The sequence below is a fragment of the Coloeus monedula genome (genome assembly GCF_965178545.1).
Source record: "Coloeus monedula genome assembly, chromosome: 9".
NCBI classification, from domain to species: domain Eukaryota; kingdom Metazoa; phylum Chordata; class Aves; order Passeriformes; family Corvidae; genus Coloeus; species Coloeus monedula.
Window position 1 is genome coordinate 23,066,297 of NC_138789.1, and position 20,749 is coordinate 23,087,045.

A 20,749-nucleotide genomic window follows, 5' to 3' on the forward strand; every position below is an offset into this window, starting at 1 on the left:
TGCCTTTAGCATTGGTGAAATCCCAGTGCAGCACTTGGCTCGAGCAATCATTTGAAAGGCACAAAGTCTCCAAAGTGGCAGGACTCAGAGATAGTGCATAAATACCTTCCAGCTCTCAGCTTTTTGTAACTGGGAAATGAAACTCCTGTCTGCTTTCAAGTACTTAGTCTGAAAACCTCTGCTATCAGGCTAGCAGAAAGAAAAACTGATAAGCCACATCTGTTATTCAACTCCAATAATTTGAACCTCCTAATGAAGCTTTTCAGTTCTTACAGCCATCATTAGAAAGGCTGGTTGCAGTGTGCTTGAGTTCTGTCAGTAATACCACTAAGCTGGCAGCACCACGTTAACCCTTGTAACTCTTGACATGCTTCCTAAAATGAATCTCACTCTTTAGTTTAGGTCAGCTGGGTGTTGTGGTTATCCACGAGGACCTTGCAAAGACAAGCATAGAAACATTAGAACTCTGAAGGCTGCCAGTACAGACTTAATGTAACATGCTTTAGTATGTGTGTTATGGTGTCTTCAACTGTGTGGTAACAAATCACTGCCTCTTTCCATAATACTGATCACTTGGTTTTGTATGAATTATTTATTTACACTACGTTCCTAATAATAAACACCTTCATTAATTAGGACTCAGTACTCCACGTTATGCAGATCTTACTCTGTATCACTGTTTACCTTGTGAACTGTTCTAAGTTCATCCATAAGCTTTCTAGTGCCTCTCAAATACATTTATCAGTTTCTTTGGAGGTGAGTGTTAAATGCAGTCTATATAGAAAGAGAAGAAATTGGGGTCAAAAGTTTCCTATTAGTGTGAATTGATATGATTAAAATTTGATTTTGCAATGTTAATCTTATCTCTATAACTTCATTTGTTCAGACACATTCTTGCAAACTCTAGTTCACGCAATTTCTATCATTAGTTATCTTTTGAACTTCAAAAAGTTTTTTCTTGTTGAGTTTGGGGTTTTTTTTGTCTCCTTAGAAGGCAGATGACTCGATTTCAGTATGCATACAGATATGTGGGTAGTAGCACAGAAAAATGTAGTAGGATTCATTATCAACATGAAAAAGATGTCCCTGGTTTCACTGCCACACATTATTATATACTGAAGTATCTAAGAGCAGCTGTTAAAAAGGGGCTCTGCTTTCGCCTTTATAGTCTTAGGCGAGATGTTCATGGGCATAAGTCATGTCTAAGTCCTCTTCTGGGAGCAAGCTATGGAGCGTGGAGCAAGTACAGTTACTTTCCATATGGATGGCATCCAAATAGTTTGATCATTGGTAGTCACTGTGACAGCTTCCCATTTGCTTGTGAGGATGACACCTTTGGAAGCCAAATTGCAGTTTTTCAAGAGTTTGTAGTTTGACCAGACTTCAGGTGTATGTCCATGGAGAGAGCAAAAGTAACAACACCAAAAATCTCTTGGAAGTATCAGTTCTTGCTTTGAAATCAAGGCTACTTTTAGAAAGTTCTCAGCTTTCTGGCATGGGAAATAAAGCATATTTGTCTCTTGTCATGTTCCCAGAAATAGACAGATCATTTTGATTGATGTTTTCCCATAAGAAAACAAACAAACAATCCAACAAATCTGAGATAGACATGTCATATAGAAAGCATCAGTTCAAATGGTAATTTTTTGAAGTGTGAGTAACAGGGAAGTGTAATGAGAAGCATAAAGCGATGTGGACCTGAATTCACCTTCCTGCAGGAAATAGGTTGAAACATGTAATTCCAAGAGCTTTATTCTTTTTTCATAAATGACTGAGTTTCTCATCTCTGGTCCTTTTGCTGGTTCAGTGGTACAATCTAGAGAGACATTGAAATGGGCTGTTTAGTAAGTAGTGATGCAATTGTTGGAGGTATTAAACCTGGGATTACATTTCTAAGCCAATCCTATTATCACAGCATTTCACAGATTAGAATTAATTTGAATTGATCTGAGTAACACCTTAAAGTTGATAAGCAGTGTTATTCCTGCGTAGACTTTGAAACTGAAGTAAGAGGTAGTGAAGGGGCTTGTCAAAAGGACACAATGAATTAGTGTAGAATTAAATTCATAGCTGCAGATATGAATTTAACAGAAGTTTGAGCTTCCATTTCATATGATCAGTCCTCAAGATTACGTTTCTTTCTCAAGCAAGATAGAAGGAAGCCAGTAGACATCCCTTCTGGTGTTTGTGTCAGTGGGAAATGAAACAGCAAGAAGGGCAGTGTCTGTTCTGTATCCTGCTGGTTGAGTTTTGTATGAGAGCAAGAGCTGACCCTCATCTCTGTGGTCATAGATCACCTGCTCTACCAACCTACTGAACAAACCAAGGCATTTACCTAGTCTAAGGTCAGTGAGAACCTGTAGATTGTGCTTTATTTTTTGCTTCCAAATGAGGTATGACACTTAAATAAAAGACAAACCACATTTGCCCTTTCCATACAAATAATGAAGACCAGATGTATCGTCAAACCAATACTGAAAAAGCTGGAGAAGACCTTTCAAGTTAGGTGAACATAAAATAATTGGTTAGATGGGCCAATATACAATTATTTTTAAGCAGTTAATCTGCTATTCATTTTTTAGATGGAGAGTTAGTTTATAAGCAACTGTAGTATAGCTTGGTTTTTTTTACTGGAGAAGAGTTGGCTAATTCTGCATCTGTAATTAAGACACTGGGGGATATTTGTATTAGTCTGCTGCAAATATTGAGTACTGTGATGTGATTACCTGAAAATCAATACATCAGAAGTGTTTCAATTTTCTTTCATGCTTTTTCATTGAAAGGTTGTATGCCTTAATACTGCTAGAGAAGCCCTTGGCAGGGAAAAGTCCATGGTCTTTATCTTCAGGGCTTTCATTAGTTACTCTCTAGAATTCTAAACTTCGTGATCTGATTTCTTTTAGGGAGAGGAAGTGAAGGGAGGATTTTGTTGGGCTGTCCATGGGTTGACTAGCACGGCTTCCCCAGTGATTTTTCTGTTGGGAAACATAAAGTTTTTTAATGGTTTTTCTAGATTATAAGTTTTGATTTTTCTTTTTTCTAATTCAAGTAACTATGTGCTAACCTTCCTTAATTCGTTTTGAATCAGACATGTATTTGCAATGCCAGAACTTGGGTATCTGCTAATGCAGGTTTGTAAGATGAAGTCTTTAGTACTTCCTGCTCTGCTGCCGGATCTGTATTATTCACCATGGATGAGATTTCAGCTGCTTTCAAAAGTTACTGATTTCAGTAACTTTTCCTTTGAGGATTTTTCATAGGCAAGTTCTTCTTCCTGCTCCTTGTATTGTTTGAGACACAAAGAAAGACATCAAAGAAATCTCTGAAAATCAAAACAGGACCTGCATAATTCTGTACTTAACGGAGACAATAGTCACTGTATTTGGCATAAACAGTTTGAGCAGAACAGCTGTGGGCAAAGGGACAAATACCCACACTCTGTCTTGGCTTCAGTGTGGGATAGACCAGTGCAAGCTGATACACCACCTGTGTAATCATCAGTGTGTGCACACTGGGCTGGAAGTGACTTCCCAGCATGATCCCTCCACCTAGACCTGCCTGAAAGAAAACGTTGGAAGTGGTGGCTTCCAGTTCCAGGCACGCTTGGGAAGTTTGTGCACATCCCAAGGCTTTCAAGGGGGTTTTTTCCTGTAAATGTCTCTGTGCAGTGCAGTGGAAGCGGATCTGGGATCTGGAGCCAATTAAATTTTTATCTAAGGATAGGATCTTTATGTTTACAGGTTTTTATATCACCTGATTTTATGTTGCTTACAATACTTAGAATAATTGCACCATTTGACCAGATGCATTCTACGTAACTTGTTTATCTCAGATTTGTTGGTTGATTGGGTTTTTTCCCTCAGAAAATGTCAATCCAAATCATCTAGCTATATGGCAAGAGACAGATATGCCTTCTTTCCCATGCTTGGTGAGTTAAAACTTGGTCATGTGTTATATCATATATAATTCCCTCCTACCAATACTTCTGGTACTGGGATGTGGTGCTTCCAGTCTGAGTGAGTGTTACTGTAGCAAAAGGAAAAGTTTTTCTGCTGGAACAGTGTACATAATTCATTTCATCAGATAATAAGGAGCTGTGGAACTTAGGTCAGGGTGATTCTTTTAATAAGGCCCACTGGTGTTGTTCAGTGCTACTCTGATTATTCAGCACCTTTTCTTCTCCTTTTTCCCTTTTGTTTTGAAAGAGAATTTTTAATTTCTCCTTACGTGATTTATTTTCTTACTTCTGTGAAATGGAAAGGGGCATTGAAGAATCACGCACACAAAAAATACATTTGTTAGCTGACCTTCAGCTTTTTCCCCTGGAACGTCCAACTTTGATGTTATTAGCATTTGCCACAAATATTTGTTTTAATCTCAGGCTTTATGAGATCCACGAATTAAAATAGCTTCATGTCTATTATTATCACAGGACACGTGTCATATAAATGCATCAACTTATTTGCAGAAGAATAAGCTGTTTAACTCAATAACAAGAAACTCTGTTAATCTTAAAACAAAGTCAGATACTTTACTTTATTATTGCCTCCCTGGTTAGAGAAGAAGCCTGATGGGTAATGAAAAGGAGAAATAAAATCCTGACCATTTACAATAGCGATTTCCAATGAGAGCCAATAACCAGCAGAAAACTCTTAGGTCTACACAGCTCCATAGCATTCTGCATGCCAGTGAAACTCCTGAGCTAAGAGAGCATGAGGGAAAAGGAAAGAAAGTTGCTCACCACTCCAGGAACCTCCTTGTCCTTTCCTGAGTAGTGCTGGTACTCACATGTCTTCCTTTCCGTCTCCTGATAGTAAATTACCTGCATGATCAAATGTACTGGTTCCAGAATCAGATGCAGTGGTTCTCTAGCCCTCTCCCAAAGTTTTCCTGATCTCACCAGCTCTGTCATTGAATGTAAGGGTTGGCTTAGCCTAATGATTACAATAAGAGAGGCACCTGGTCTGATAAATAGCTTTCTTTTCCGCTGGAGTGCACAGTGTCTGGCAGAATCCGTTCCTCTTCCATTCATTAGCTGACCCCTATGCATGCGTTTAGTGCATTTCTTTTCTGTATTTTTTTCTGTACTCAGTCATCATGCTCATCTCAGGAGAAGCTGCACCAGCTGCCCTTTCAGCCCACGGCAGATGAACTTCATTTCCTGACAAAGCATTTCAGTACTGAGAGCATCACTGATGAGGAAGGGCGCCATTCTCCAGCCTTGAGACCTCGGTCTCGCAGTCTGAGGTGAGCTTTGGATCGTTTCCTGACTCTTTAAGATGTTGGACACATGTATTGCATTTCTTTATGTGCTTTGAGATCTAAGAATTGTCATTTGTAGTTGCTTTGTTACATGTTTTTTGAAACTATTTGAATCAACATTTAACTGACCTCACCTGATCAGAAAGGATTTTTTTTCTCACATTTGATGCTGAGGTTTTGGATTGCAAAGTGGTTGGTATACTCTGCTTTTGTATTTTCACAGTAACTCTATGAAAACACAATCCACAAGTGTCTCAAACTAAATGCATAGGATGTAGATTTCCTTTAGTGAAGTTTCTTCTCAGAATTTTGCTACAGTGTAACATAAGGATGTGGTTATAACCACTTTTAATAACTTTTCTGGCAGTGTTTCTGAAGGGGTATGAAAACCAGAATAGATAAAGTCAAAAGCTTAAATGGAATTGCACCCCAGAGCAGTTTTGTAACAGCGCTGAAAACATTTCTCCTGCATTAGTAGTTGAATAATTTTACTGTTGCTTCAGAGAACTGGTTGTTCAAAGATAACTATCCAGGATTATTTCCTTCTATAGTTGGTTTTTCCATACATAAAACCAGAAACAACTAGAATTTCATCTTTCATGGAATTACAGAAGGGCTGAGGTTGGAAAGGGTATCTTGAGGTCATCGTGTCCAAAGCCCTGTTCAAGCAGACTGCCCAGGATCATGTCCATAGGGCTTTTGAATATCTCCAAGGACAAAGATTCCTCGAACTCTCTGGGCAGTCATTCTTGCAGATCTCTAACAATTATATGGAATAAATCCACAAACATTTTGTATCATGGCAAAAGCCTTTAAGTTTTGCCTTTAGTGCTGGACCAAGTGAATGAAAGTCTAGGGAAAGTCCAGACACACCTTGTGAAAGAAAAGGGTTTTTACAAGCAGGGTTGAAGGAGGTGAAATCTTCATTCATCTGAGGGTGTCAGAGGTGGATATCACCTTTAAATTAATGGACAATATTCACTGCCTCTGCCAGCTGAAAATGCTGAATCAATGTGCCCAGCTCAGGACCTGGGTGAGAGTCTGTAAAAGGAGAAGGTGAAACAGGCCAGCATAATAACAAAACCCATGGTGAATATCATGTCATGGCAGAGCTGACCTTTCATGATGATTTGTAATTATTTGTATGTTCTGAACTTCAGTGCAGGCTGCATGGTAATTGCATATGGATCTGCTAAGTGTAGTTACACAGTAATCTACAGGAGCAGGTGAGTACTGTGGGTAGTGGCACACTTAGCCAGCGACCTCCTCAGTGCCATGTAGTAAAACACTAATTACACAGCTGGTACTAAGCCCCTTTGAACAATAGTTCTACTTCAGTCCTCGTGCTGCCACTCTTAACGCTGGCTCCTGCTGAGTAGTGTAACTGTAGTGGTACTAATTCTCTAGAGGTGAGGCAGCTGCTGTAGGTAGACAGCACATGCTAAAGCAATTATTGTCCTTTAACACAGGTGTAATCCTGTTGTAGAGGGCACTTTTGCTGATGCAAGAATGATATACACAACCATGTGAAGAGCCCAATTTTATTTTCTTCCTTGTTAGTATGGGTTATCAGGTTGCAGAGAATTTTGCTTCTGTGAGCCAATTTGAAGCAGACTTCTCATGGAGTGGGTTTATAATTTGTGGTAGGATGAGATTAATTCAGTGTGTTGTATAACTGATTAATCTTCATCCTCTCTTGAATACTTTTTCTAGCTCTCTCTGGTTTTTATTTTATTTATTTTTATTTTTATTTTGTTTTCTCTGTGGTAATGGCCAGCCTCACTGGTATTCCAAACCTTAGAATGAAGTAATTTAATTTTTTCGACTTACTGTGCCTCATTTGGTTTTCATTTTGCTTATTGCCAATACTGTGATGCTGTGTGGCTCTAAAGCCCCCTTGCCACCACCAAGCATTCACACTGGCCCTTGCACCTCCAAGGAAAATTGATATCTTAATCCAGCCAATTGGAGCAATGTTTGCAGGAGCAAAAACCCTCTTTGACAGAGGGCAGCCTGTGCTTGTAAACAAGCAAGTACTGAAATACATGAAGACCAGACCTTGTTCACTGCACAAAACTTGCTTATTTATTTGCCCACACCTTAGAGTTAGCTCACTTGGTGAGAAGATATTTTCACTTACTTAAAAAAATAAAAGCTGAGAACAGCTTTTTTTTTCAACATTAAATTAAATTAAGCAGTAATTTCCTAAAAATGTATTTTTTCATAAGCATTCAATGGTCTTGTTTGATCAGCTTTAATGAAAAGCAGATGAACAAAATACATCAGACATTTGCCTTAATTGGCAGCCATGGCTTTGTAATTTAAGAGATGATCTGATTGTTAATGTGTATTCATTTTTCATCCTGTATGACTGCAGCCTTATATCTCTTTTTGAGAGAGGATCTGGCATCTTGAGATGTCACTGTCAAATGCCGGGACTGTTTTTTTGTCTCTATAACCCAAGATTTTTTTTTTGAAGTGTCAGATGATCCTTTTATACTCCTAGATATAGGATATTGCCTAGGTGTAACTTTTGGGAAAATATACTTACTTCTTTGGCTAGAAATGTACCATTTTCTTGTAGCTAGCTGCAAATGTTTTATTCATACAGAGCACTCTTAATGATCAAACTGGATGATAAAACTAACAAAGTGTGCAGTCGTGGAGGGTGCACTGACAGGTTGGTAGCACCTCTGTTGCTTGAGGTGTTCTGCCAGTGTGCCTTGAAGATACTTATCTTTTATCTAAACATGCCTTATTTGAAATGCCTGGAATTTCTGCCCTGAAGAAATGGCACTGGTTCTTTGCCAGCTGTTTTCCTATGCAGGGGGAAGGAGGAACACAACACCAACACTGGAATGTGAAAGTGTGACGTCCTTACAAAGCTGCTTGCAAAATCCAGGAGCCTCTTCTCTCATCTGTCTCAACAAGATCCAGTACTCATGTGCTCAGTCAAAGAACATATTTCCATGTGACCCCCCTGTTTTGGTGCTTGCAGTGTGTCTTCAGTAGAAGAAAATATTTCTTTATTACCTGCAGAAGTAGTTCCTAAATATCATCTCTCAACTGTTCTCCCTCTTTTTCTTTTTTTTTTTTTGTAATGCAACCTTCAAATTCTTCAAGTTATTGACCAACAGAGAGATCCCCAGGCTACATTCGCTTTGTTTAGAACAACCCTGGGCTTTACCTGAACAAGATCTTTTCTCCCTGGAGTAAAATGCATGAAAAGTTGTGAATTCTTGCACTAAACTTGGCATCATTACTCTTTTTAAGTTAGAGTTGCTGCCTTCCATCTTTACCCAGTTCTCTTTACTTGTCATCTTTAGCAGTTGCTCACATGTGGGAATGTGTGGAGAATGTCAGAGATAAAAGTAGAGTTAACTAATAATGGCTTTTTCAGGAGCTACCTTTGTGCAGTCACTCAGCCCACCAATCTGCCCATTTTTCTTGATCTCTTTTTGTATTTCAGGATAATGTTGTCTAGGGAAAAAGGGCTGAAGATTGTTGCAGTGAATTTTTGTATAGTTGAAGTAGATGAGATCATCCTTAATCAAATATGCTTCTTCATCATCTCTTTGCTGGGTAGTGCTTTTTAAATGCAATCCCCCAACCTGACTTTCAGCACTCTGGATCCTGCCATTAAGAATATACAGACAGAACTCCTGGAAAATACCAAAAAATACTTCTGATGATAAAATGCCCAAGAAGGAATAGGTGTTGTGAAAACCAGTGGCCTACATAGTCCATTTTTATCTTTCATCCTGCAGGTTGTGGGGCTCTCTCAGTGCACTTTAGAGGCAGCTTTAACCACTTGAATAATCCTGGTGGGTTCATCACTGCACGCTGCTGCTCTCAGACAGCACTGTCCACCACAGGTTGCAGAGCAGGGATTCACACCCCCATGGATTGGGGGAAGGATAATCATTTTGTATTCCACTGCATAAGGCAGCTGTTCCTTCTGAAAACATGTTCTGACTGCATTACAGATAATGTTGGTCTCTTTGTTTTCTCTCTCAAGACAGTGAGTCCTGTGAACTTGACTTGAAAAGGTTCTTCAAAGTGATTGGTTTTAAATTTATTAACTTTTGGGTTCACTCACAATTTTTGTGGTTTTCTATTATGAAGAAAACTGGGTATTCTTATTTGTGCTTTGTACTGTTCATTGCTCCAACTTTCTGCTCTCATTCTAAAGCAGTCTCCGTCTTTGCTGGCATGCATAAAACCCCTGAAATATTGGAAAGAGCAAGTTGCAGCCCCTGCTGCTGGGGGAGTTTTCTGACTTTCAGATTAATGTAATTTTCATTACCTCAAATATTTAAATATTTATTTCTTGGGAGAAGAGGAAGGCTCACCTTCAGCAGAAGGCTTCTCTTAGTGCCTACTTTTATCCAACTTTAGCTCTCTAGTTTTCAAATTCCTTATGTGTCTGGAAATGACAGAAAATTAAAGCCTATAGTTTTAAGTTTCCTATGAGAGCTGATTTTGGTCATGTCATGTAAATACAACCTAATTAAGCCTTTATGTACAGGGTGAAAGCAGAGGAAAGCACAGTGCTTTTAGCTTCTCTGCTTTTTCCTAATAAATACAGCTGTTACAGTGAAGGAAAAATTACATATTTATAAACATCTTGGTTGTATTTAGTCACACTTAAACTAGATTTTGTAAGATTTAAGTTATTGCTATAAATGTTGCTCCTTGAAATAGCTGTCTATAAGTTATTTTCACTTTTGAGCATCAGATAAGGACACATGAGTTTTGACAAGTTGAAGGCAACAGAAATCTTTGTGGGAGATAAATATCCCTGAAAATCCACCACCACATCATCTCATAAAGTGGAGGGAGCATGAAGAAAGGGAAAAGAGAGAGTAGTTTTTCATTCTGCTGTTAAGCTTAGGGGGACAGATATTATTCTTCTAATGTCTGCTCTGCTGAAATGAAAAACTCACTGACAATAATAATTTCTTTGACCTACCTATCTGCACCAAGAAAAGGGAAGGAGCCTGCCTTTTGTCTTAAAATGTTATGCACGTGCACAGCATGTATCCTCTGTTTTGCAGAAAATAATCTGTTCCTTTGAGAGGCTTGAAATGTTAGACTGGTTTAGTTCTGTCTGTGAAATTTTTGGTGCTGGATAAATGTGTGAAGCTTTTGCATTTGAAAAGATGCCATGCCAGTAAAATGTATTAAACTGCTTTTATCTTTTTTCCAAATTTCCCTGTGTTCTCCCTTGGTGGCATTCAGTTATCTGCCCAGTCCATGTTTCTTCTTCACCTGGTTGTGTCCCAGAGGTGCTGTGAAGTACCCAGCAGTGCTTGGCAGGCAGCCTTTGGGTAGTTACTCAGGTATCCAGCTAATAGTTCCCAAGCTAAGGATCAACATTAAAAATTATGGTGCAGTATATTATGTTGCAGTCTTGCTATAGTCAGCTAGACATTTAATTTGACTTGGTATGTGGAGCAAATTTTATTTTGGATGACAATGTGACCCTTGATCCGAGGTTTTATCCAGAGTGTTTTGGGTACTCTGTTGTTTTAGTTGGTAAAAAGTGGCATTGATGAGCTTCCAGAGGTGAGAGACAAAACTGCAAATGCCCAAGAAAGCTGAGGGTTTTTAAATATTCACTTTCTTGCCAATTCGTGTGCGCAGAAATTATTTTGTAAAAAACAAAAGCAAACCCCATAAATTCTCCTATCATCATGGTTCTCCCTAAGGAAATGCGACATCAGCTGGCAGGACAGCTCAAGGAGCCTGATTTCTGCATAGCTCCTAATTTCCTGTATCCATATGAATAAAGTGCCTTGAAAGCAAAAGGCAAAATCCCTCATGTTTCACTTTAGCCCTAAGACAGCAAATACTTAAGCATGCACAAATTTTAGTGTTAAAATGAAGTATGTATGTGCCTCAGTATTTCTGTGTAAGTATCAAAGGGTTTCTATATGCTTGTAATTTACACCTCACTTAGATCGCACAGAGAAAAATTACATTAGAGAAAAAAAAAATTCTTCAATAACTGTGTTCACCAAGTCCTTCAGCTCCAAATGAAGTACCAGTGAACAAGTGTCGTGTTTGTGTCAGCCCGTTTGGTCTTAGAGAAAAAAGGATAAGGGTAGCAGGCTAGATGTGCAGGGGAATTTGCTTATAACCCTGCAGCTTAAATGTTCTTACCCTTCTATTTAATTATGTCATACATTACATATGAATATAAATGTAAGTTTCTTTTTAAAGAAAATTCTCCTTGATTAAAAATAGTTATCTACCAAGCTAAGGGAAGTTGATGAAAATGTCTTTTTACTTCCTATTCATAACATCCAAATCAGTTTTCTTCTCCTTCAACATAAGGATTCGGTGACAGATTTAACCTGAAGTGCATTTTCTCAAGCTAAGGGATAAACAGTAATAAAAACAAGACACGATGTAATTAATGGAATTTCAGTACAAGGCATGAAAGGAGTTTGGTACTGCTACAATCTGTGAGCCAATGAGTTAAATTTTCTTTGAATTATTAATGTATGTTGCCAAAATAATGTTTTTCCTCTAAGTAGGTTAGCAGCAAGGTAGTAACTGTAATGCATTCCAAGTTTCAAATGCATTTATTCCATTTAGAGAGATTAATTTCATCCTTCACTAGGAAGTTTGAAATGTTTGAACTCATTCAAGATAAAATTGTATCTTTTGACATAGAGTATTTTTAGCAGTATTTAATACTCTTAAAATTGTAAAGACAATGATCATGTAAGATGCCAAAGAATTGAAGCCCTTGCTTGTCTTGAACGTTGAAAGAAGGTAGCTGGAGAAATGAGCTGCTGCAGGCGATCTGTAGCTGGGGATTATCTGCATTACCTCATCTGGCTGTTCTCGGTGGCAGAGTGAGTCAGAGCCCTGCATACCATCAGATGTGATGAAACGAGATGCAATCCTTTAAAAAAACCCACCCAAACAGTAATAGAAATGCAGCTTATCAAGATTTAGTGTCCTCTTTTTTTGGCGTACCTTGAAGTTTCTTGCTAACCTGGGCATAGATGCATATGGATCCATGGGGTAACGTGCATCAAGGGAGTGCAGCTTTCATAAAAGTACTCTGTCCCTGTTGCCTGTGGTATTTGTATATAAGATTTAGCTGAATAACAGTGCTCATGCATCCCTCCTCTAGTGCAGTATCCTTCAGACAAAGGAAAACAAATCATCTCTATTTCCTCACTTCCTGTTGCTCTGCTCCCTTCTGGCACTGGAGACTCCAGAGCTCACTGTGATTTCTTTTGAAGTAGGGCTGCTCCCACTGCCATGGAGGAGAGTCACAGAATGAGAGGAATAACAAATGTATCTGCAGGAAATGCACTGGCATTTTACAAGCTTCTGTGTTAGGGTTTGCATGCACTGGAAACAGGGTGGGGTTCTGCCAGAGCCTGTGTGGGCACAGGGATGTCAGCAGTCTCCAGGTGACTGCAGACTGTCATTGCTTGCCAGGATCTTCTCTGAAGTTCAGCATCTGCACATTACTAAAGTGAACTCAGCGCTTTGGAAGGTCTACAGTCAATGTGGCAGCATTATGATCAGCACTGGGTTTTGAAAACTTTTGGTGTGATATCTGTAAATGATAACATAATTTCTTTTCTCCTCTAGCCCTGGTCGCTCTCCAGTTTCCTTTGACAGTGAAATAATAATGATGAATCATGTGTACAAAGAAAGGTTTCCAAAGGTAAAGAATCACTTTTTGAATAATACATTCAATGAACTTGTGTCCAAGCTCAGAATTAGTTTGTAGTGCTTGTTGGAGAAGGAGCCCAGCTCTTACATCTCATTTCCAAGCAGTGCTGTTTGCTGAGAGTTTGAAGCTGCCTCCTCATCTTCATATGTTAATTCTGCAGTAGAAGAAATAGATTTAGTATACATAGAGATTAGGATGGAAAAGGCTGATTTTTTTTTTTGGTATCTATTTCATATTTGCTAAATTTCTAATGTCTTCTACTGGCATGAGTAATTCTCACGAGAGTGGGAAGAAGGGCCATGCCTTGGCTTTTTAAAAACCTGAATATTGAAACCTGTGGAAGCAAGTTAAAAGTTAACATCTCATTGAAATGAGTGTAGAAGATTGTGTATCCCACAGCTGTCAATATGGCCATTCCTTCCTGTTCCACCATCAGCAAAAATAGATGTTTCTCTGGAGACAGGAAATCAGGGCTTATAGTGATAGAAATGCCGTGTGTTTATGGCTTGGGGCAATGATTTTCAGCTTCCACAGCCTTGTCTAAAAGTTCTGAAAACTGCCTCACATCTTACATCCTTACTCTGGAGACCCAGGGAGGAATACAGCCTCAGGACCAAGATATTTTTATGGTCATTTACATTTTCAGAAAGCGTGTTTTGATTCATTTTTGTTGTTTGCTCATGTGGACTTAACTTTTGCCCCTGATATGCTATCTTTATTCTCAGAAAACGCTACTGTATTTTGGAATATTTTTTAAGCCTCATGAAATTTGGAATTGCAAATGTTACTTTAGCACCCTACTTGTTTATGCTTTAAGGTCTGCTTTAGTAAAATTTAGGAGTAATTTCTCTTTATTCTGCACTTTTAGGCCACGGCACAGATGGAAGAACGGCTGGCTGAGTTTATTGCCTCGAATGCTCCAGAGAATGTGCTGCAATTAGCGGATGGGGTCCTAAGTTTCATTCATCATCAAGTTATTGAACTGGCCAGAGATTGCCTAGATAAATCACGTGAAGGTCTGATTACTTCTCGGTACTTTTATGAGCTGCAGGAAAACTTAGAGAAACTTCTTCAGGATGTAAGTGCCCTCTGGAAAGTAGAATATATTATTTTGATTGTAACTTTAACCAATAAGCCAGACCTTTGATTTTAGGAGAAACAGTGTGGATTCCGGGGAGGGGCAGGTGGCGGGGTGTCAGGAGATCTGAGATGTTCCAGTCTCCTGTTGATCTACTGTGGGTGGATTTGAGTAAATCACTTCACCTGTGAACTTTGTACAGAAATTGAATGTGAATATGAGTAAGTCAAAGGCAGTCTTTACCATTTATGAAAATTTGGTTTATTGAGATGAATGAAATTACTGAAATCTTTTTTTTTCATGAACTTCAGGACTCTGAATGACTTACTAGTTACAGTAGTGCCTTCAAGGAGTGAAAACACCATAGTTACTAGTGTTGCTGTAAATTTTTCACAATTTTCTTGAGCTGAACTTAATCCAGTTGCTTGTTCTTTGTACTTTGATGTGTTTTGTGGCATTCAAAGCATATGAAAATACACAAGGGGGCACAATTTTAATGCATGCTTAGTAGACTTCAGCTACTCATCAAAAATCACTCTTTCCCTTTAAAATGAAGGTAGTACTAAATTTCAGACATCTCTTAGAATTTATGCTGTAACTGTTGTGAAGAGTCAGTGCTATTGCCTGTCCAGACCTCTGTTTAGGAATATCTTCCTAGTCCTCTGCTTTGATTTAATGATACAGCAAGCTGAAAAAACAGGTTTTATAAAGATTGCAGTCTCAGATAGCAAATGCCGCAGAGACACCTGGAAACAGAACATCTGAAATACTTGGTTTTCTATTACAGTTCTAATTTATTTTATTTTTATTGATCAGTTTGCCAACCCACTGGCTATGAATAGCACTAGCTTGTGCCCCTTTGCCACTCTTTCCAGACAGTAGAAAAAGGCAGATGAATAAAAATACTACATTAATATAGAATTGTTGTATTAAAAAGCTTTGTGAAAGCTGCAGGAACTTCCCTTGTGTCAGCTAAATTTTTTGGCTACCTCATTTATATAAGTTTGGCTGTAATTTTTCTGGTATTTGTTATGCTTGAGAGAAGAATGACTCATGTTTGGATTTGTGGTGTTCTGCTTGGATGGGGAATATAATTTTGACAGACCAAGAGAGGTGGGGAATAACTTTTGAGGGGCTATATGATTGTCTGCCTATAGGATATCAGTAACCACTTGTGGATCCCCCTTGTATCTCCAGAGTCTGGAAGCAGGGTGTTTGCACACTTCAGCTGTGAAATAAGGGATCAGGCCTCTTTGGGTGGTGGTTTTGGAGTTGGAAAGGTTTCATTAAAAGTGGTTTTGTATGCTCAGCAAAATCCCGTACATTTCAGGGGCACAGGGGGACTATGCTGTGTTTTACTGCTTCTGGTAGCAGATCCTTGGAGCCTGAAATTCTTCCTCTCCCTGACTTTCCTCCTCTGTGTGAGGACAGTGATTTCTTACACCATAAGGAACTAAGAGAGCCATAAATTAGGGCTGGCCACTTCCAGTCTGCATTTTCAGTCCTGTCTTCCGGCCTGAAGAGGTTAATCAGGGTCTCAGAGGAGGTGTGGGTCAGATAAATCAGCTTTTTCCTTTTCTCCCCTTTCCCTCAGAACAAATCCTCAAAATACTCTTCTTAAATGTCCCTTTCCCCTTGATCCTACAGGCATTATCCTGCTGCTCTGAAATACTGGGAAAGGTGACATTGAACTGTTATTAGAGGAGATACATTGGTCATCTCTGAGCTTGTTCAGGAGTTGACATTCGGGGCTTTCTTTGCCTTCTTCCTCCTTAACATCTTCTGCAGAGCCGGGCCGAGAGAAGGGTCAGCTCTTCGGTTTGATTTATTTACTCTAGGAAGTAAGGTGGGCTAGAGGTGATTAAAAGAAAAGTTGAGAGAGGCAAGGGAGGCAGAACAGGCCACGAAGGAACAGAACAAAGACATTAAAAACTTCAGAGGAAAGCCAAAGGCTTCATTCCACATTTTTCTCATTTGGTGTTTTTTTTTTCCTGTCCTATGGCTTTTTCTGTTCCTTAGCTTATCTTTTAGATTTTAATATTTAAAAGCTACTTGTTTCCTCTGCTTGCCTAGTCTGTGCTTTGCCCTTCAGATTGCATTCTGCAAGGAAATAATTGGGCCATTTTAGTCAAAATATATAGAAATTGATGATCATACTTCTTTTGGAGGACTCACCTGAAACGTAGGACATTTTGGAGTCAAGTTTAGATTATTTTGAATTTGATGGCGGGATCTTAACCTTTGCTTAAGGTTGCAAAGTATCATAAATAATAAGTACATAAGTAATACCAATTAGAAGGTAATTCAAACAGCTGTTTGACTTGGGCAGTTGTATGGTCTGTGTAGCAGGTGATGGAATTTTATGGTATATTTTTATAACATATTGGAAGATTGGAAAGATGCTTTATTGGTGAATAATGAGACCAGCAAGTGGCAGAAATATCCACAGATTTTCTTACCATTTTACTGTGAAAGAATGGATTCTCCTGAAATTCTTTTTTAAGGTGTCGATTCTGATACCTGGTAACAAACTAAACTTGCACAGCACTTCAAACCGTAAAAAGGAAACTTGATTTAGTATATTGTAGTTTGAGTAAAAATGTAAACCAGACTGTTTGGGTATGCAAATGATGAGCTGTTTAAATGCACCAAACCAGAAAGCTTTTGGACGATTTTTAGATTCCAGCTTTTGTAATAACATGCCAACAAATCTCATTAGCTATGGCAAATGAGATCTTTTCCCTTGTTTGGAGCATGAAATACTGTCTTTTAGCCAGAAGAACTTACTGCATCATCGAAATAATCATGAAGTAAAAGTGAATTTTAGATACTTTCTTCATTTTGGAAAATGTGAACTTGAGTGTTACACTTCACATCAAAGTAAAAATACTAAGAAATAAGATAAAGCACTGATACAAAAAAGAATCTGTGACATTTGGTTCTTTACCTGTTGTCATGGTTTAGAACCTCAGGTTGCTGAGGAACAAAAGGTTATAGTCAGTTATTACTTGGCTGAGTCAATAAGGTAGAAGTAGCCAAAAGAAGTCTGATGACTGTTGCCTAGGTGTAGCCAGTTGGGCAGGAAGGTGAAGGATTGCAGGTGTTTCTGTGCATGGAACAAAAGGAGCAGGGGAGGGTATGAGTATTGTACAGCAGTGACTGATGCTGCACACTGCCAAATGGATATTCTGATTGGGGTTGCTTTCTTCGTAGGAGCCTGAGTGTAAATTTATCAGTCCTTGGCTTTGCAGATCTATTGTATTGGTTTCCATCAGTATATTAGCTCAATTACAGCGTTGTGACTTGCATATCACAGTTATTGGTCCTGCTGAACCCCAGGGGAGGACAGTGATTTTAATTTCATGCCCCAGCAGCCACAGTTAGTGACGGATGGGTCTTTCAGATGAGGGAATCGGTTTGTAAATTATCCATCGCTACCTCCTGTACACGTGTCACCGGCAGTGTGTGCAGGAATGGCATCAGCCTCTGCCCAAACCCCACTGGCTTCTCCCTCCTCCCCTTGGGAGGGGGGGAACCCCTGAGATGCCACCAGCAGCCTCGAGGCGAGCGCGTGGTGCTGGGGAAGCGCTGCTGAGGTGGCACAGCTGTGCCCAGCTCATGGGAGCGGCAGGTGGTGCTTGGCTGGACAGCCCTTCCCTTCCCGGGTTCTGTCCCTGGGACACCCTGGAAATAAGAATTCTGTAGGGATGTCCGGGCTGTCCTGTGTGAGGAGGAAGGAAGAGGAGGCAGTTTCACTGAGGAGCTTGGAAGAGCAGCGCTGTGCGGAGATGATGGCTGAGTGGCTGTTACAAGTTGTGTTTGGTTTTTGTAAATCCTTTTTTTCTTTTTCCTTTTACTTTTCTATATCATTTGGCAGTCGTGGTCTTGCTTTTCATTTTCAAAACAGACACCTGATTAAATTAATTGCATTTTTAAATTATGTTGCCTGAATTGTCATAGATGAAAAAAGGAGAAAACAAAAGGACTTGATTTAAAAGACTAAGTTCTCTTTAACAGTGTAAATGGATGCAAAATGATGAATTATATCTATTATATTGTATTTTTTGCATTATATAACCTATGTGGGGGGAGAAAAGGACTTTCCAATCGCATGGCTCATATTTCAAATAATACAAAGTTGTTGATGTTTTATTTATTCATTCCAATGCAGCTAAACCCTGGTGATCTGGAATGGCTTTTAAAATATAAAAGCATTAATTTCTTTCTACAATTCATTTTGTAACTTTTAAGTTTGCCTAATGCATTAGAGGGCACAAAGTGAATATTTATCATTTTCATTGCGATTATTTTCTATTTTGCAATTTAAAAAAATTTTAATTAGGAAAAAAATTACAACTTATTTCAGTATTTCCAAAATAATCTTCTTTTTAAGGCTCTATAGGCAGGAAGGATCTCTGATGTTTTCAGATAATGAATTAGTAGGTACATCATTCTCTTCAAGCTTAAAATTCTAGCCCCAGCTAATCAGTGTGGAAGGAGACAATCAACTTTTCTATTCTGACCAGTGTCAAAATGAGAAATAATGAACCTTTGAAATTTTTTTTTTGTTTGGTAGTAAAGTATCAGAGATATCTTATTTAAAATGCTGCTTGTATATTTCTACTTCTGAATTTCTGCTTCCTGTGTTTGTATTGATCTTTTAGGAGGTCACCAGTGTGATTTGACTTCTCAGACATATAAAAATCTTTTTCTTAGGTGGTTCTCATGGACAACACTAAATGAACCTTTTTGTTTATTTCTGCTTTCACTGTTGTTGATAAAATTTCATTCCTATAAGTAACTGGCTCATTGCCAGCAAAAGCTCATTTATTAAGTTCTGGACTCTATATTTGTGGCTGTGTTAAAGCACAATTTTTAGACCTTGGGGAAAAATAGCTGTACTTTGTTTAAGAGTTTTTGCATGCCATTAGAACCACTTTTTTATCCCTCTGCAATGAAATACTATTGTATTTCTGCTCCAGGACTCATCATGTAGCCATTGTGTGCTTCATGAAGAGAAGAGTAATTTGGGAGGGCTTTTTTGGGTTGCCCTTTTTTTTTTTTTAATTCTTACTGTTTTGGCATGTTTACTGTTGTTATAAGACATCCCATCACACAAATATCTTGAAACTAAGACTTGAATTTATACTGTAATATCTGGTAAAGTAACAGACAGAACTAAATCCTCTGAATTAAGTTTTATATGCTCTTTTCTTTGTTTATCTGCTTGGTCCTACATAACATACAATGCAATGCTGGAGTTGTTCAACAGGATTGATAAAACTAAAAAAAGAGAAACTGAGGTTGAGTTTTTCTTGACAATGAGGAGAAATTCTAGTTCCAATTCTAGCTGAAAGTAAAGCTCAGAAATATGTGTCTGTTAGTCATTACCTAGTTGTCTGTGTTGTGTGGAAGACAAAATTGAAAAAATCAGTATTCCTCTTTTCATTTTAAAAAATAAACTAAAACCACATTGTATCTATTATAATTGATAGGTGATATAATGCAAATAGAGCCTTTGAAATATCTCTTGCATGATAATGGGGGTCAGCTGTGATGGAAAAGCCATTTGTATCTTGGCATCCTTGAGCAAGCTGAGCTCAGCCTGCCCTGACTCAGCCATGCTTTTGCTGCTCAGTTACTGAGCTGGTGATTGTGTTCAGCATCTGATATACAGAAATGCAGAGCTCAGTGCTAGGAGCATAATGTGCTGTTCTGCTCTCCACAGGCCCACGAGCGATCCGAGAGCTCCGAGGTTGCCTTTGTTACCCAGCTTGTGAAGAAGCTGATGATTATCATCGCCCGGCCAGCTCGGCTGCTCGAGTGCCTGGTGAGTGTGGGCCTGGGACAGGCTGTGCAGGATCTAAAGAGTGCTGTTCACTTGAGGAGATAAGGGACACAAAGCCTTCAAAAGAAACCTTTAAATTCTCATTAAAACATTGATGAAAAATGAATTGATATTGAAAAAAAAACCTAACAGAAGTACTAAGTGGCTTTTGCGTTAATACAGAAGTCGTTCTCCATTGGACTGTCAGCTGCAGTAGCAGCTAAATTATATTTTAATATAAAGTTTATGGCTGAGGGCCCAGATGTAGCTGTTGACATAATTCCATGCTACTTGGTGCTACTGGATTTTCCTCATATTGTTAATAGTTACTGTAAGGAGCCTGTAAATGTCTGTATGGTGTGTGCCTGGTGTCCAGAGCGCCGTGCTACGGAAGAGCTGTCCCTAAGGAAGAAGTTCCCTACCACGACATAAATGGTGTTTGGGCTCTGGGACTCAAACCCTTCCTGTAGACCCAGCAACTGGTGAAATCTGGTGTCAAGTTTTCCAGCTGTGAACACACAGTGGGATAGACCAGTGTGAGATCCAAGTAGCTTTGGGAGCCTGGGTTTGAAACCATATTTGGTGCTATTGGAATACATGCAAAAGCAAGTCCCATTGCTCTTTTATAACTTAATTTGGCTAATAATAATGCTTTTTAAAAATTTAATACTGGAAAATGGTGAAAATTGTTTAGGCAATCCCAATGAAATAGGCCACTGTGTCCGGAAGTTCTGCAACTACAAAAATATTTTCTTGGTATGGTGGAGAAGCAGCTTGAAAACCTGTGTTCTCACTCATGCCATGGCAAAAGGGTTAACATAAACCATCAATATATCTAGAAAGAGGTGTACACAATTATGTGGTGGATACTGGTTAT

The 20,749-nt window shown here is 38.9% G+C and overlaps 1 protein-coding gene across 7 annotated transcripts in view; it reads left to right on the forward strand.

Moving 5' to 3' along the window:
- Nucleotides 1-20,749, forward strand: part of MAST2 (microtubule associated serine/threonine kinase 2) — a 188,646-nt gene that overhangs the window by 134,352 nt on the left and 33,545 nt on the right. For 6 of the 7 annotated variants that reach the window (XM_082287513.1, XM_082287518.1, XM_082287519.1 and 3 more), the window contains 4 exons: nucleotides 5,093-5,247; nucleotides 12,883-12,958; nucleotides 13,836-14,045; nucleotides 19,774-19,875. In XM_082287513.1, coding sequence (XP_082143639.1) covers nucleotides 5,093-5,247; nucleotides 12,883-12,958; nucleotides 13,836-14,045; nucleotides 19,774-19,875 — 543 coding nt within the window. The remainder of the gene's footprint in view (nucleotides 1-5,092; nucleotides 5,248-12,882; nucleotides 12,959-13,835; nucleotides 14,046-19,773; nucleotides 19,876-20,749) is intronic. The other variant, XM_082287514.1, reaches the window with a different exon arrangement.